Source organism: Centrocercus urophasianus, unplaced genomic scaffold (genome assembly GCF_019232065.1).
Source record: "Centrocercus urophasianus isolate 14NV4802_14NV808 unplaced genomic scaffold, USGS_Curo_1.0 seq_21, whole genome shotgun sequence".
Taxonomy (NCBI): Eukaryota; Metazoa; Chordata; class Aves; order Galliformes; family Phasianidae; genus Centrocercus; species Centrocercus urophasianus.
In genome coordinates this window covers 5,346,301-5,360,117 of record NW_024884767.1, presented here as the reverse complement: position 1 = coordinate 5,360,117, position 13,817 = coordinate 5,346,301, and the positions used below count along the sequence as shown (strand labels likewise).

Sequence of the window (13,817 nt, the reverse complement as noted above, 5' to 3'; positions counted from 1 at the left end):
GGAAAAAAAAATAAAGGAACTCTATTACAGTAGATATGCATAGTCTTTAATATCTTTAATATTTCTTCTTCTGCATGGAGAACCTGTCTCTGAAATGCAGATTGCTGTGTTTCTGAAATGAAAGAACTACATTTTCATTTCAGAAATGGAGAGCCACTTTTTTTTAAGTTCAGATCAACACAAAACGTCTAACAGTAATTCAGGATCTAACCATTTTCATATACCTAATCTAATACTAAATGAAAAATAAAACCTAAAACCTTACCAGAAAATCAAGGGATATCAAGAACTGATTCAAAGCAATGCTCTTTCTAGTGCTGGTTTCTTTTTGACTGATTAAACATAATTCTTTTCTACCAGGTATGAAGTGAATGGTGATACGGAAGACAATACCTGAAGCATTCACCAACTTTAGAATATAAAATTCATTGAATTCAGGAATTCTATCTGAAATAGCATGTAGTATTACTGGCTTTGATCTTTCACCATCCATGAACAACACAGTTCCATAAGTTTCGTAGAACTCTTCTCCTGGCCTCAGCGTGGAGTTATTATCGAACAGCTGCCAGCTCAAAGAAACACTGCCAAAACGTCCTCTGTGTCTCAAAATCCTGTTCAGTGATACAAGAAAGAGTGTGTGCTGGCAGGTAAGCATCAGTATCCCGTAAAAAAGGAAAACATGAAAACTCAAATCTTCCTTACAGGGAAAAGCAACATACTATGTTCTAAATAATACTGAATAATAAATATAACTCCAATTAAACACCTGCAATTCTGTAATATAATTCTACTCCCAGGTATACCATATGAACCTCAGAAAAAAAATTGTCTGTGCAGGCCCAAACATGGTTTATCTTGCATTTCTAGTGTGTAAACAATAAATATGAATGTATAATACTTTGGAAAGTCAACAATAAAAACCAATATACTCAAACACATTTAGAAAGGAAAGAGAATCATCTACAGTTAACTGCAGACATTTCACTATTTAGTCATCAAGCCTCCTTCAACTCCTTCTTACACTGGTATTAAAGAGGGTTATGTTCTATGCCTTATTTGAGGTTAAGAATATACTAAGTGAAAACAAGATGTGATTATTACTGTAAAGACATGTAGCCATCAGCACAAGCTCACAAACAAAAATCAAAGACATGTGTAAAGAATAATTAAAAATTTATATAAAAACAGCCTTTTCCCTAACTATTCACCCTACCACATTTATGATGATCTAACTTTTTTTTTACATCTAGTCTAGGGAATTCTTAAGGAAAAAAAAAAATCATTATTTTCATCAAATTATAATCCCATACTAATTTTATTTACTACTTTATTATGTAACAAGATAAGATGCTGTGTACGTGGCACTAGGGGACATGGCTCAGTGGATGGGTTGGGTTTGGATGTGGTGATCTCACAGGTCTTTTCCAGTCTTAAGAATTCTATAATGCTATGATTTCTTCAACACTTCTCATTCTTGAAAGCAATTCAGTAGCAGAAAGAAAAATACCAAAAGTCAGATTAGTGAAGAGCATTTTCAGCCTAGAAGGCACTCACATCTGGAATGTGAGAACAGATTTCAATCTGCAATTAATAGATAAAAGAAAAAACCTAGTAGAAAAAAAAGAAAGAGTAGTATGGATTTTTAAGTGAAAGCTTCAAAAACTATCTATAGCCACAGTCTTATTTAGCTAATTTTGAAGAAGTTTTTTACTTCTCCATTTGCAGAGGTTACGCTATGGTCAGTCAGATTCTTCTGTACCTCCAGAGTGCTGAGAGTATAAGAACACTGTGTTCTTACGTATTTACAATGCAACATAAGTCTGTACACTTTTTCACATTTAGAATCTATTGTAATATACTACAGTTCCTGTCTTCCACACATTACAAATAATGTATTCCAAAATATTTTTTAGCTATTTTTCTACAATACAATTCTATTAGTACATACTTTCATGGAGTTAGATCAAAGTACTATTTGCAAAGTAGCACATACAGCAGTTCCAAAAGAGTGCAGAATATTATTTAAATGCTACTTACAAAAAAGCATTACTTTTGCCTTCTTCCACTGCCTTTTCTAAAGGTTCCAAAGAGAAAATTCCATTTGGGTCATCATTTGCTTCAATTATAACTGTAGCCATTCCAGCCTTAAAGATAACAGTGTCCCCTAAAAAGAGGAAGAGGAATCAGAATTGTAATTATAAATGTAGGTAACTATAAATCCAAGAACAGTTATTTAGCAGTGAAAAGCAGTATTTCAGATATTCAATAACAGACAAATCAGGGTAAAAATGCTAAAGTAATATATCATAAGCAAGGCATAAAATTTTTTCAGGAAAATATATATGATATGAACTGTGGGTATATGATTCTATTTGCTTGGCATCCTTACATGTAGCTGTCCCTTGCCTGGGGAGAAGAAGTCATATTTTGTGTTCAAACAGATGGTCAAGTAAAAATGATGATATTCAGAGGTGTAGAGTAAAATAACAAGGTATTTGTAGAACCCAGACTTTCTTTAGACCTAGAAGTATTGTATTTAAACTAAATACAAGCCAAGAGCAACGTCTATGAGTTTATACACATAGAAGAGCTGAAGAGAAAAATTATAAGATAATTATGATGCAGAGGAAAAGTTTGTAGGATTCCTATTGTGCATATTAGCACTGTAGAGGTGTTAATTCTAACACCATGTTTCCAGTTCTATGTCATTTTTCATCCTATTTCAGAGCATTAGCCCAGCTTCAGTTCCACATTAAAGAATGTACTTACACAGTTCACTTCATATACTTCTGTTTGTATTTTCTTTCAGGTACAATAGTCCCAATATAGTTATCAAAAGGCCTGCAACACTCACAGCCAATATGTGTAACAGACCACAGAAAGAAAATCAATGAAATTGCTTTCTGGAATGCATTCAGAAATATTCTGTATTCTTAGTGACTCTGGACAGGCTCTACAATGACATGCTGCTCTTTTAAGAAGAAAACAGGGACGGTGAATATCCATTTTTGTAGGGACCACTGTGGCAGAAGCCATTTATGTTCCCAGTGAGGTAATAAAAGAAACTACCAATAGATCCTGAAGAAAGTTAAGCAGAAAGAGACTGAAACGTGAAAAGAGGATTATGGTTTTGTCTGATCCCTTCCCTGGATCTGAAATGCTGTAGAGACCTGGGTATCACAATGAAGATTGGTTGGTCTCAGGAAACAGATGAACTGCCTGATACTCAAAACAATTGCTTAAAATTCCTTATCATCTGGCTGCCTGCTACCAATGTGTAGGGCAGGATTCACTTTGAGATCCATGCAGCCCTGTAAGCCAATCTTAGGCCAGCCACAGCATGTCCATTTTAGTGTGACTTGAGTCACTCTCCATTTTAGTGTGACTTGAGTCACTCTCTAGCTTTATTGACTAGATCATCACAGACTAACAGCAGCTAAGATGCTTGGTGTGCTCGTAGATGCCTAAGTCTAGATATATAATTTTAGGTCTTCTAACTTGAATTAAATCGCTGGTAGGTATATTACTCTGAGAACCTGTCACATAATCACAAGGTATGGTCCGTTGGTTAATTATTATCATCTTTCTTTATTAAATTGCAGCCCCTCAACTCTTACTTATTGCTTTGATGGCTCATTCAGTTCAGATTTCTTTGGGATTGGAAAGATTTGCAGTGCATTCACAACTTAACACCTCTCAGCTACAGAATAATAAAACCCATAGGACAGTAAGTAATTTAAATTTGTTAACAAAATTGCAAGTGACTCCCACAGTACCTTGAGTTTTGGAGGGAAAGGTCTTTATTAAGCAATCAGAGACCAAGAAAATTTATGTATTTCTTTTACTTCCCTTTTATATTCTCATGCATGTTACACAACAGTGTATGTTGTATACACAACAGATATTCAAAAAAGATATGTATTTGAAAACTAGAGGAATGTGCTGGATAATTTTGTTTCTTGTTAAGTGACAACTATGAAAAATAATAATAAAAAAACAGGATGTTATTCTTATGGTAATAAATACTTTCTTCAGATGTGGTCTGTAGAAAGTATGCATACTTTACCATACTGTGCCAGAAGGCATACTATAACAAAAAACAATTTACATGGCCTTCCTTTAAATACGGCTGTTCTGTCTGCTTTTAAATAAATAAATAAATAAATAAAAGAATCCCTCTTTCACTAAGACTTTTGCAGTGTTAAAGTTCTTTATAATTGTGCTGTCATTGTAGTCAAGTTGAAATGAATCTAATTTGGAGGATTCACATTTGAAATCCACTTCATCTTTTGACACACATCACATTTGACATCCACTTCAGCTGGTTTTGCAGGAAAGGTCTCAACTGTACCATTTAATTTTTGTTTCTAACAAAAATTTTGTTTCCAACAAAAATTAAATCCAAGATGAAAATCCAAACCCAATGTTTACAGCAACTATGAAGTATGAAAATATTGGAGTAAATTTTATGATAGGACCATGCAGCTAAAAAATTGCAGCAAAGCAAAAGGAGAGCAAAACCAAGAATGCGTCAGATCATTACTTTTACCTGTAGAATTCAAAAGGAGAACATAAAACGTTTCATCAGTTTCAGGAGTATCGTCATCATTAATATACACAGATAAGTTCTGCTCTCTTTCTCCAACATCAAACAAAATGATGCTGCTCTTTCCACTGGGAACAAAGTCTCCTTCTTCAGCTGTTGCATCTCCATTGACTGTAATATACTGCACAGCAACAGCAACATCAACAGATCCATTCCTTAAAACTGTAAAGTTTGCAGCACTTCCTTCTTGAACAGTCACTGTCAAAGGTTCTGAAAATACAAAACCCAAAAATGTACCTGAGTTCAACCCTGAGTTCTTTGCAATTGCTCTTTTTTCTTAATGCTCTGTAATTCTCATTCTTTTTCAGTGAAATAGAAGGTACAGGTAGTAAAGACATGGAAATAATTTCAGATACAAAGGAATAATTTTGTACCTTGAAATCCAACCAGTCTCAGTATCTGAAGGAATCAAACGTAAATTAAATAAACTGAAAACATGCAACTTGTTCTGTTGGGATAAGGATTTCTCAGTTACCTTGTCTATTAAAAAGAAAAAATATGTATCTGTTTCAGGTACTGCACACTTTCCATATTTAAAAACAATAATTTCTAACCTGCAAAATAAATGGGATCATCATTCCCTGTAATTTGTAAAATCGCACTGGTTACATTGCCCAGTCTGGCTCCACCTGTAACACTGAATAAGCTGATGATGAATACTTCTCTCTCTTCAGGTACCTGAATGAGAAAGTGTTAATAAATTAATTTCTAGCATACAAAACACTGAAAAATTTCAAATGGACAACTAAGGCAGTTAATAGGCAAGAGATTCCTGACTGTTTCATATTTATCAACCTGTATGTTTGTCAAAAGTCATTACACAGGACACTTCATACAGTTATGTATAAATTACCATCAATAAGTAAATTCCTTCATCTTTACTGCTGTACATATCACACAAAAGTTATGTTCCAGCTTCTTGCTTCTGATATTTTTAATTTATTTTTACAGATTTACTTATTTACCATTTAGTATTTGCAATCTTTCTTTTATTACTTCAAATACATTAGTGTATAACAATGAAATTAAGATTCCAGGTATCAGGATATGAGTTATATTCAAATGAACTTTCCTATGACTTAACCACATTATAGTTACACTCAACTCTCAACTTTTTTCAATTTCCGAAATTCTTTTATGATTTATTGAAGTTATTAACTAACCAAGTATTTTCACCTTTTCTGTAAGTTGTCAAGTTCTTGATAAGCAGGCATTCCTTCATTCTCTTTCTGCATTCTAATATTTTAGCACTTTTTCTTTGTTCTCATCATAAAACAACATAAAAGTATTCACCTCATCTGGGAGGGAGTAAATGGTGATATTTTTTGAAAACTCCAAATTATCAAAGAAAATAATCCCTCCTTCTGGATAGACATCATTGGTACATGCTGGATCCACAACCCAAGACACATTCACATTTCCATAGTTTCCTTGGTTTCTTATAACTCTGTAAACGGCTAAAAATGCAAACATACACACGCATACTCAAAACAATGAAATTCAAAATGAAAAAGGTAAGCACATCTGAAATGAAAAAAAGGAAAGAAGGAGACTTCACTCAGACATTGTGTTATCTTGCATTCCAGTACCATATTTAGTAAATAAGTTTGTTTCTCCTCAGATTGTTGCCACTGTTATTAATTATTCAGGGTCCCCTGTTTCCCTTATCCAGTGGCATGGATTCGCAAAATCCCTCTGTCCTACAGTTCATAGAACCAGGCCAAACCAGGCCCATAAACTGTTTACCATCCTAGAAATTGGAAAAGAACCCTATTAGAAGCAGACAGCAGATAAAGAGGTAACTCTAAAGAGGGCAACTAAACTGGTGAAGAGTCTGGAGCACAGGTCTTGTGAGGAGTGGCTGAGGGAGCTGGGACTGTTCAGTCTGGAGAAGAGGAGGCTCAGGGGAGACCTCATTGCACTCTACAATTTCCTGAAGGAAGGCGGTGATGAGAAGGGCTTTGGCCTCTTCTCCCAGGCAACAAATAGGACCCGAGGAAACGGCCGTAAGTTGTACCAAAAGAGGTTTAGGTTAGGTATAAGAAAAAACTTTTTCTTTCAGAGAGTGGTCAGGCACTGGAATGGCTGCCCAAGGAGGTGGTGGAGTCACTGCCCCCAGCAGCGTTCAAGAGGCATCTGGATGAGGAGCTGCGAGATATGGTTTAGTGCTTGTGGTAGCAATGGTAGTGGGAGGATGCTTGGACTAGATGATCTTACAGGTCATTTCCAACCTTGTGATTCTACGATTCTGTGATTCTAATACAAAGGAATTACCAGTATAGACGTCTTCTCCTTTACTTTCGTTTATTGTTACTGTTAGTTCATCAGGTAGAAACTCGATGACACCATGTGGATCATCATTCTTCAAAATGGTTATATTGACCATTGTGGCATTTCCCAGTTTGCCGGGCATTTCACTGTGGGCACTAAGTACCACAGAATATATCTCATCCAACTAGAGGAGAGAAATACAGCCAAAACTAAAACATGTATTCAACATCTACATCAACATCAAAATGGACTATAGTCCCCAGTCTCCAGCCAGCTAGAAAAAGATAGAAACTTAAACAAAAGGAAATCACACACTCTTTCTACATGCAACAAATATTTGTACATTGCTATCGGATAAAAAAAATCATTAGAATTCCCTATATTTAAAAGCACCATTTTCTCCAAAATTATAAGCAAGGATTTATTTAGTATATCTTGTATATGTAACTTAGAATCGTATAAATTCACTGGCACAGATATATTTGAAATACTCTCTGAAATACAAGTTGTCTTTTACCTAAGATTTCTTAACAGTCCTGTTTTGAATGAGGAAAAGTAAAGATTTTAAAACACTGACAGCATGCTGATCTAAAAAGAATCAGTTAGCTGGCTTTATTAATCTAATGGGACTTGGTTCTTCCTATACAAGAAAAAGCTTCAGGGAACATTAGAACAATTGCATCTATTTATCTAGAAAGTCAGAATTAGTTTAGATTGGGGAGATCTCAATGAATCCCACTGGTCAGTACAAGAAAAGGAAAAAATAATGAAGAGGTTCTTCACATAGAGTTGGGTTTAAAAGTGGCACTTGCTATTCTAGAATGTCACAGATGCTAAAGCCTTACCTGAGTTGTAAGCAAAACTGCTCCAATTAACTGATGAAAAAATCCACGGAGGATTATTACAAACAAAGATATCAGCTGTTATTTCAGACATTCTTGGGCTGCCTACCCTTCAAGGCTCAGAAGGCATTATGGAGAAAATTATTGTATACCTGAAGATTATAAACCTGTCCTGCCTATATGTTTCTGCATTTAGCCACTTTTGGAGACAGGAAAATATAAAAGATTTCTTATTTCTTAGTCCTGGCACATGTTTTTATCTGAGTGTCTCAACATGTATTACTTACTTAGCCAGACTTGTAATACTGCTGTAAGAAGCCAGATACTATTTCTCATACTGCAGAAGAAGAATTAACTTTTAAAAAACTTAGTGTTTTAATGCCCAGCTTTTACTTGACAAACTTATGTCACTGGCCTCTGCAAGTGTAATTCAAACTCATTTTATGTCTCTTTCTTCTAGAGCATTTAGAGAAAATAAACATGAATTTCAACAATAGCCTAGGCAATTGAAATTTCTGTGTTCTCCTAATTCCCTCATCATTTAATCCTCCACCTGTCCTTCAAAGCAAGGCTGATGATCACCTGACCCTACAAAAAGATTACCAAGTTTCCTGAAGTTTTTATATTTTGTAAGGCTGGCATTTTGACAGCTTAGCTCATTAGCATGGTCAGATAAATACAACTATTTATGCAAATATGGCAAGGGGATTTGTATGTAAAGGCAGGAAAGAGTGCTAAATCACAAAAACTAAATTTTATGTTAATATAACTGTGGTGGAACCAAACCCATGTAAACTTTCTGATGGAATCCAAGATTGACAATACACTGAAAAGGAAACGGGATAAAGAAAAGCAGAAACAAACAGTAAGGACAGAAATATGCCCAGATTCTGCAGATTTCTGGGATTATAAATCAGTAAGGCTGTCAGAAAAACTAATATTCCGGCAAGACCTGTTGGTTTTGTTTTTCTTTTTATATATAAAATGCTTTCACATGGTACTTGTCTGTCTTACAGATCTTCCACTCACTCTTCCTTTATTTATTTCTCACACAAAAGAAAAAGCCTGGAAACTCTATATAAAAACTGATAATATTCACAGGTGAAACCATTTACATTTTAATAACTTATGACCAAGTATGCCCACAAACACAATCTGAAGAGAGAAAAAAATAAATTTTTACCTCTGGAATCCCATCCATTCTTGTCAATAGGGTAATTAAGATCTCTCTTTCACCAGGCTTAAACTCCAGAATTCCTGTGCTTCCATAAAACTCATTATTGTCTCTTGGTTCTACCGTGTAGCGTAGAAACTGTCTGACAAGACTTCCTCTAGTGCGAACAATTTGCAGCTCAACAGACTCTCCTTCCTGTAAAACAGAAAATCCATCTTTTTTTCCAGCATTCTGTTTAAACCAAATTGCCTATAAGGTTTAAGAGATATAAAGATATCTAATTACCTTGATACTGTAGGGACCTCTCGAAGAGGAAGAAAATTCAAACACTCCTCCAGGATCATCATTTTCCAATATAATGATTTCACGAGTAGTAAACCCATATTTCAGTATCTGATTTTCCACACTGACCCTGAGAAAGGAAGGTAAGAGGTTTTTTTTTTTTTTCAAATGGCAATTTGCTTTGGCAAGTAAATCCATACAAATGCAGAGGACAGAATAATAGTGACAATGTTTTTGAATAAGTTATGAAAACCAGCAGTTACCTGCAAGGAATAGAATAAGTTAAGCAAGTCTCAATACTAATGTTTTATTTATTCACAAAAATAATTTTTAAAAATCCTTGTTTTCTGGTTAGTTCTTACAGCTGTTATTTCTTTTTTGTTGTCTGTTTTGTTTTTTTGTAGTTGTTTTTTAATCACACATGGACACAACACACATGAAAGGAAAAAGAACTATGAAAGAACAAAGTTACCTACATTCAGTATTACTTTGTATTTGGATCAAGGCATAAATGAAATTCCAAAACTACTTACATTGACATTGTACGGATTCCACTTTTAGCTTCTCTGTCAAAACTTACTATTAACATATTGCCCCTCAATACTGATTGCATCCTCAAATACATGTTAATCTGCTTTCTGAAGATGTGGGGACAACCTCTACAGGTTGTCAGATCTCATTCTGACTCTAGAAAGCACTGGACCTGTTCTCATTAATCAGGGACTCATTACCCTTTCTCCTTACTTCCTAGCAAACCCTCTGTCTCAAAGCACATGGTGAATGGTGCAAGTATGAAATACGCTGACTAAATACACTTCAAATTCCTCTTGGTAAAGGATTTCTGTCTCTGGTCTTCCATGCCACACCATCTTCATCCTGGTCAGTGACATCAATTGGTCACATGTGACATGTAACCTTGCACATTACTTGTACTCCTTTCCCCAGAAGCAGTAACTTTCAACAACCTCTTTCTAAATTTATTACATTCAAAATTCCAGAGAAATACTATTGAAGGATGCATCAAAAATATACCTTTGAGCTCACAGCCTGTATATAATTTATTACATATTATGTATTTAGATTCCCTTGCATCTTCCATATTCCCTGTCAGTCTTATGTTTTGAATGGAATCTCAGGCCTGCAAATTGTATTATATTGTTGTGCTTTCAGTGTACTATAACCCAGAGTTCATTAAATACTATTCTGTTGAGAAAGGAATGATATCTATTAAATACAATATTAAAACCAAGTCCAGGACTATGTCCACAAGTACTCCACAAGCAACTGGAACCTTCCCCCGCCACCCCCACCCCTTTCCCCCAAAAAATGGACCGTCTCAAGGACAGGATTCTAGATGCAAAATACAGAATTATCTATTTCATAGAGTAACATGTTCATGCTTGTGGCATTTTAAAAAATATTGACAGACAAAGTATGTTAACATAAACTATATGTGTGCTATTCAAAAATAAGATAACTACTCATTTTTGATCACATAACTTTCCCTGGAGTGTCAGGCATTTCAGCCATTTAGTTGGGGCAAACTGTATTTGTGGCAATGTTGAACAACTGATCTATTATTCCATCAAACATTCAAATATCAAACACTGAGGCATGCATTCATAACTTTCATCATTCACAGATCCTAAATAAAAAAAATGCTTTCAAGCCAGAAACCCATGCCATCAAATGAAACACCAAAGGGGAAGCATGCATTGTATGAAGAGATATAGAAAGAGTTATTTTTGTGAAGAAAATAAGTGATAAAGACAAGTAGAAACTAACCACTTCTAAGATAAAGCAATGATTCACTGAAAACAAAAAAACAATTCACTGCACTTACCCAAAGTACACGACAAACCTTTCTGTTTCTACTCTGTTAGTGCAGAGAAAAAGAAAGAAAGAAAGGGGTGGGGAATGGAATGAACGTACCACTTGCTAGAATTTCAATAAAATAAATAAATAAACAAACAATAAAGCTTTTCTTTTTTACTTTCCAAAAGCTTATAATGTATATTTTATGGGAACCCTGTTTGCTTGTCATTTTCCTCCTGACAGATGCTAGCAAGCAGGTAGTTCCCACTTACAATAAATGTCCCATGACCAATTCAGCATGCCAAGACCCATTCAAGGTATTACCTACCAAGTCGTCTCCAAAGAGCTTGATTATTACTAGTCTTTGTATGTGCAGCAGCAGTCCCCTTTTAGAAATACTTCACCCTACATTAGGAAAAAAATCTACATGCCTCTCTGATAGGCTATTTCATCAATCTGCTAAAGTAATTATTTATTATTTTTTAAAGTTATAAACAAAAGTAGTTGTAACGGCGATGTAACAAAAAGTAGCCTAGCACAAATTCATAGTAAACTTTACTTAAGACAATTTTAGTTAATCATATTACCAAAGTAATATACGCATATATGTATTCTTTCAGTTTTGAAAAGTTACACTTCATGAGTCTAAACACAACATAGACAGCAAGCCTGCTAAGAACAACTGAGGAGTAGTGCCAGGGTATAGTTGTAATGGTAGCATTACAAAAATTGGAAGAGGACAGCACACATGAAGAGGTTACAAGAGTATCACAAGGTGTGTATCTCAAACACCTCCAGGTGCTCTTTGATAGGACACGGAAGACTGAGAATAATTTATCTAAAAGAGTCACAGTATAAGTCAGTTCTAAAGCTAGAGAGCTTTCAGGTCAGGAAGCAAGCAGTGAGGTTCAGTCCAACGGGTAAAAGAGAAAATACCATTTCTGAGGTTCTTCTTACTAGTCTCATTAAGAACACTTCAGTCCTTTCATTTATTTTTTTTTTTAATTTTTTAAAATATCTCTGATCACGTTTTCTCTGGATGATATCAAAATCGGTCCGATCGCTATCACTACTCTAACATGGTAAAGTTAGTTACTACCTCAAAAAGTCATAAACCATCCTACACAAAAATTGAATAGAAGCACCTAGGTTTAGCTTTACAACTCTAAGCTGCTGTTAACCACAAATGATGCCCTCATTGTAAGGTACGCATCTGTAAAAATTCTTATTACACAGAATAAATTAATCACAGAAAAATTAAAAATTGGAAATAAAAAAAGACAAGTTGGTAAGGTACATTTCAAATTTAAACCCAGAAGTTTTACTATCCACTATTTTCACAGACTTATTTCTCAGAAAAAAAGAGCCCAATTCCAGTGCTTTCGACAATCACATTGTAATAAAATTACCTTACACACGATAGAATCCTTCAGACTTTTTACTGCCTTATTGAAATGCATACTTTCTTGTTCAGCACGCTCTTCAAATCCTGATGCTGAAGTCCAAGGAGGGCTAAGCCGCACATGGTAAAGCACTCCTCAAAGAGAAGCATAAAACTTTCAGCAGGAGGCTTAGACCCTAAGGCAGAACCCTAAATATTTCCCTACATCCAATATGCTTTAACCACTTCTTCCATGGTCCCAGGGGTCCTGCACTGAAGGTGTGCCCTTGTGACAAAGCAAGGGCAGGACCCAGGCCTGGAATCACCTCCTTGCTGTAGCGATCGCTGCGCTGTGCCTCTCCCTGCCTACCATCACCAGGTCTGACTAAGCTGTGTTCCCAGTTTGACTGACACCATAGCCATGGCCTTGTTCGGTGAGGCCCTTGCCCTGCCAGAGAAGGGACTGGATGGCGGGCCCTGCGCCACCACAGAGCCTCCAGGCCAAAAGCCCTGGGATTTACAACATCAAACTAAAAAGAGGGCATTCGTACACCTCCCCTTCATCCCAAAGTAACTCCTTCCTGATTGCCGCGTGCTGCATAGTTCAGTCCTGCTTCACTCTGTATGGTCTGTAAAACCAGCTCTTTAGGTGCTCCTGTAACACTGCAATGTGGAAACAGAACAAAGATGGCTATTCAGAACTTCGGAAACCCAACTGAGAGGGCATTCAGGATAAAAGTTAAAACAGCTTCTTTTGTACTGTAGCTTAACCATGGCAAGCAGCTCCAGCTACTGAAGAGAACACTTGACCAGAGTAAGGAGGTACAACTCACTGCAACAGCCATTTGCCATTTTATCTCCTGAACTTTTACTGCAAAATGGCTATCCATGGACACAAAGTTTCATTTCATTACAGTTTACAAGCCCTGATAATGCTTACAATGCTAATGTAAAAACGCAGTCTCAAAATGTGTATTTCCAATATGGCCGTTCTAACATGAAATGAGCGGTCATGGGAGAAATGCTTTCTTAAAAAAAATAATAATAATAATAAATAAAAATAATAATAATTATTACTATTTAGCAACAACTACTGATGAATTAGGACAACTAACAAGTTTCAAAATATTTTTTCATTCTTTTTATATGCAGAGTACTATAAAATATTACGAAGCAGAATTTTGACTAAGCTATTATTATATGTACTAAATACAAATAAAACAACTTTTACTGAGATGGAATGTGATTGAAGTTGATAGCTTTGGAAGAGGACTGGAATTCCAACAGACAGTGAGTATTCTGAATAACAACTGAATGGCACTTGTGAGTCTTCACTGCTGTCATTATTAAAACCACGCTTTTCTAAAAGTCTCTTTTCTATCAGAGTATCTCAAAAAAGGGGGAATCCAAATTGCTTGTGGGATATTACTCAATTTGCTTCATAAG

The 13,817-nt window shown here is 35.5% G+C and overlaps 1 protein-coding gene across 1 annotated transcript in view; it reads right to left on the bottom strand.

The window, feature by feature from the left end:
* ADGRV1 (adhesion G protein-coupled receptor V1) overlaps positions 1–13,817 on the bottom strand; it is a 267,806-nt gene that overhangs the window by 215,410 nt on the left and 38,579 nt on the right. Inside the window, exons 12-20 of the mRNA XM_042822761.1 lie at positions 11,019–11,051; positions 9,179–9,305; positions 8,903–9,088; positions 6,881–7,061; positions 5,900–6,063; positions 5,161–5,284; positions 4,550–4,816; positions 2,038–2,164; positions 394–611 (exon numbers count right to left, since the gene is read on the bottom strand). Coding sequence (XP_042678695.1) covers positions 394–611; positions 2,038–2,164; positions 4,550–4,816; positions 5,161–5,284; positions 5,900–6,063; positions 6,881–7,061; positions 8,903–9,088; positions 9,179–9,305; positions 11,019–11,051 — 1,427 coding nt within the window. The remainder of the gene's footprint in view (positions 1–393; positions 612–2,037; positions 2,165–4,549; positions 4,817–5,160; positions 5,285–5,899; positions 6,064–6,880; positions 7,062–8,902; positions 9,089–9,178; positions 9,306–11,018; positions 11,052–13,817) is intronic.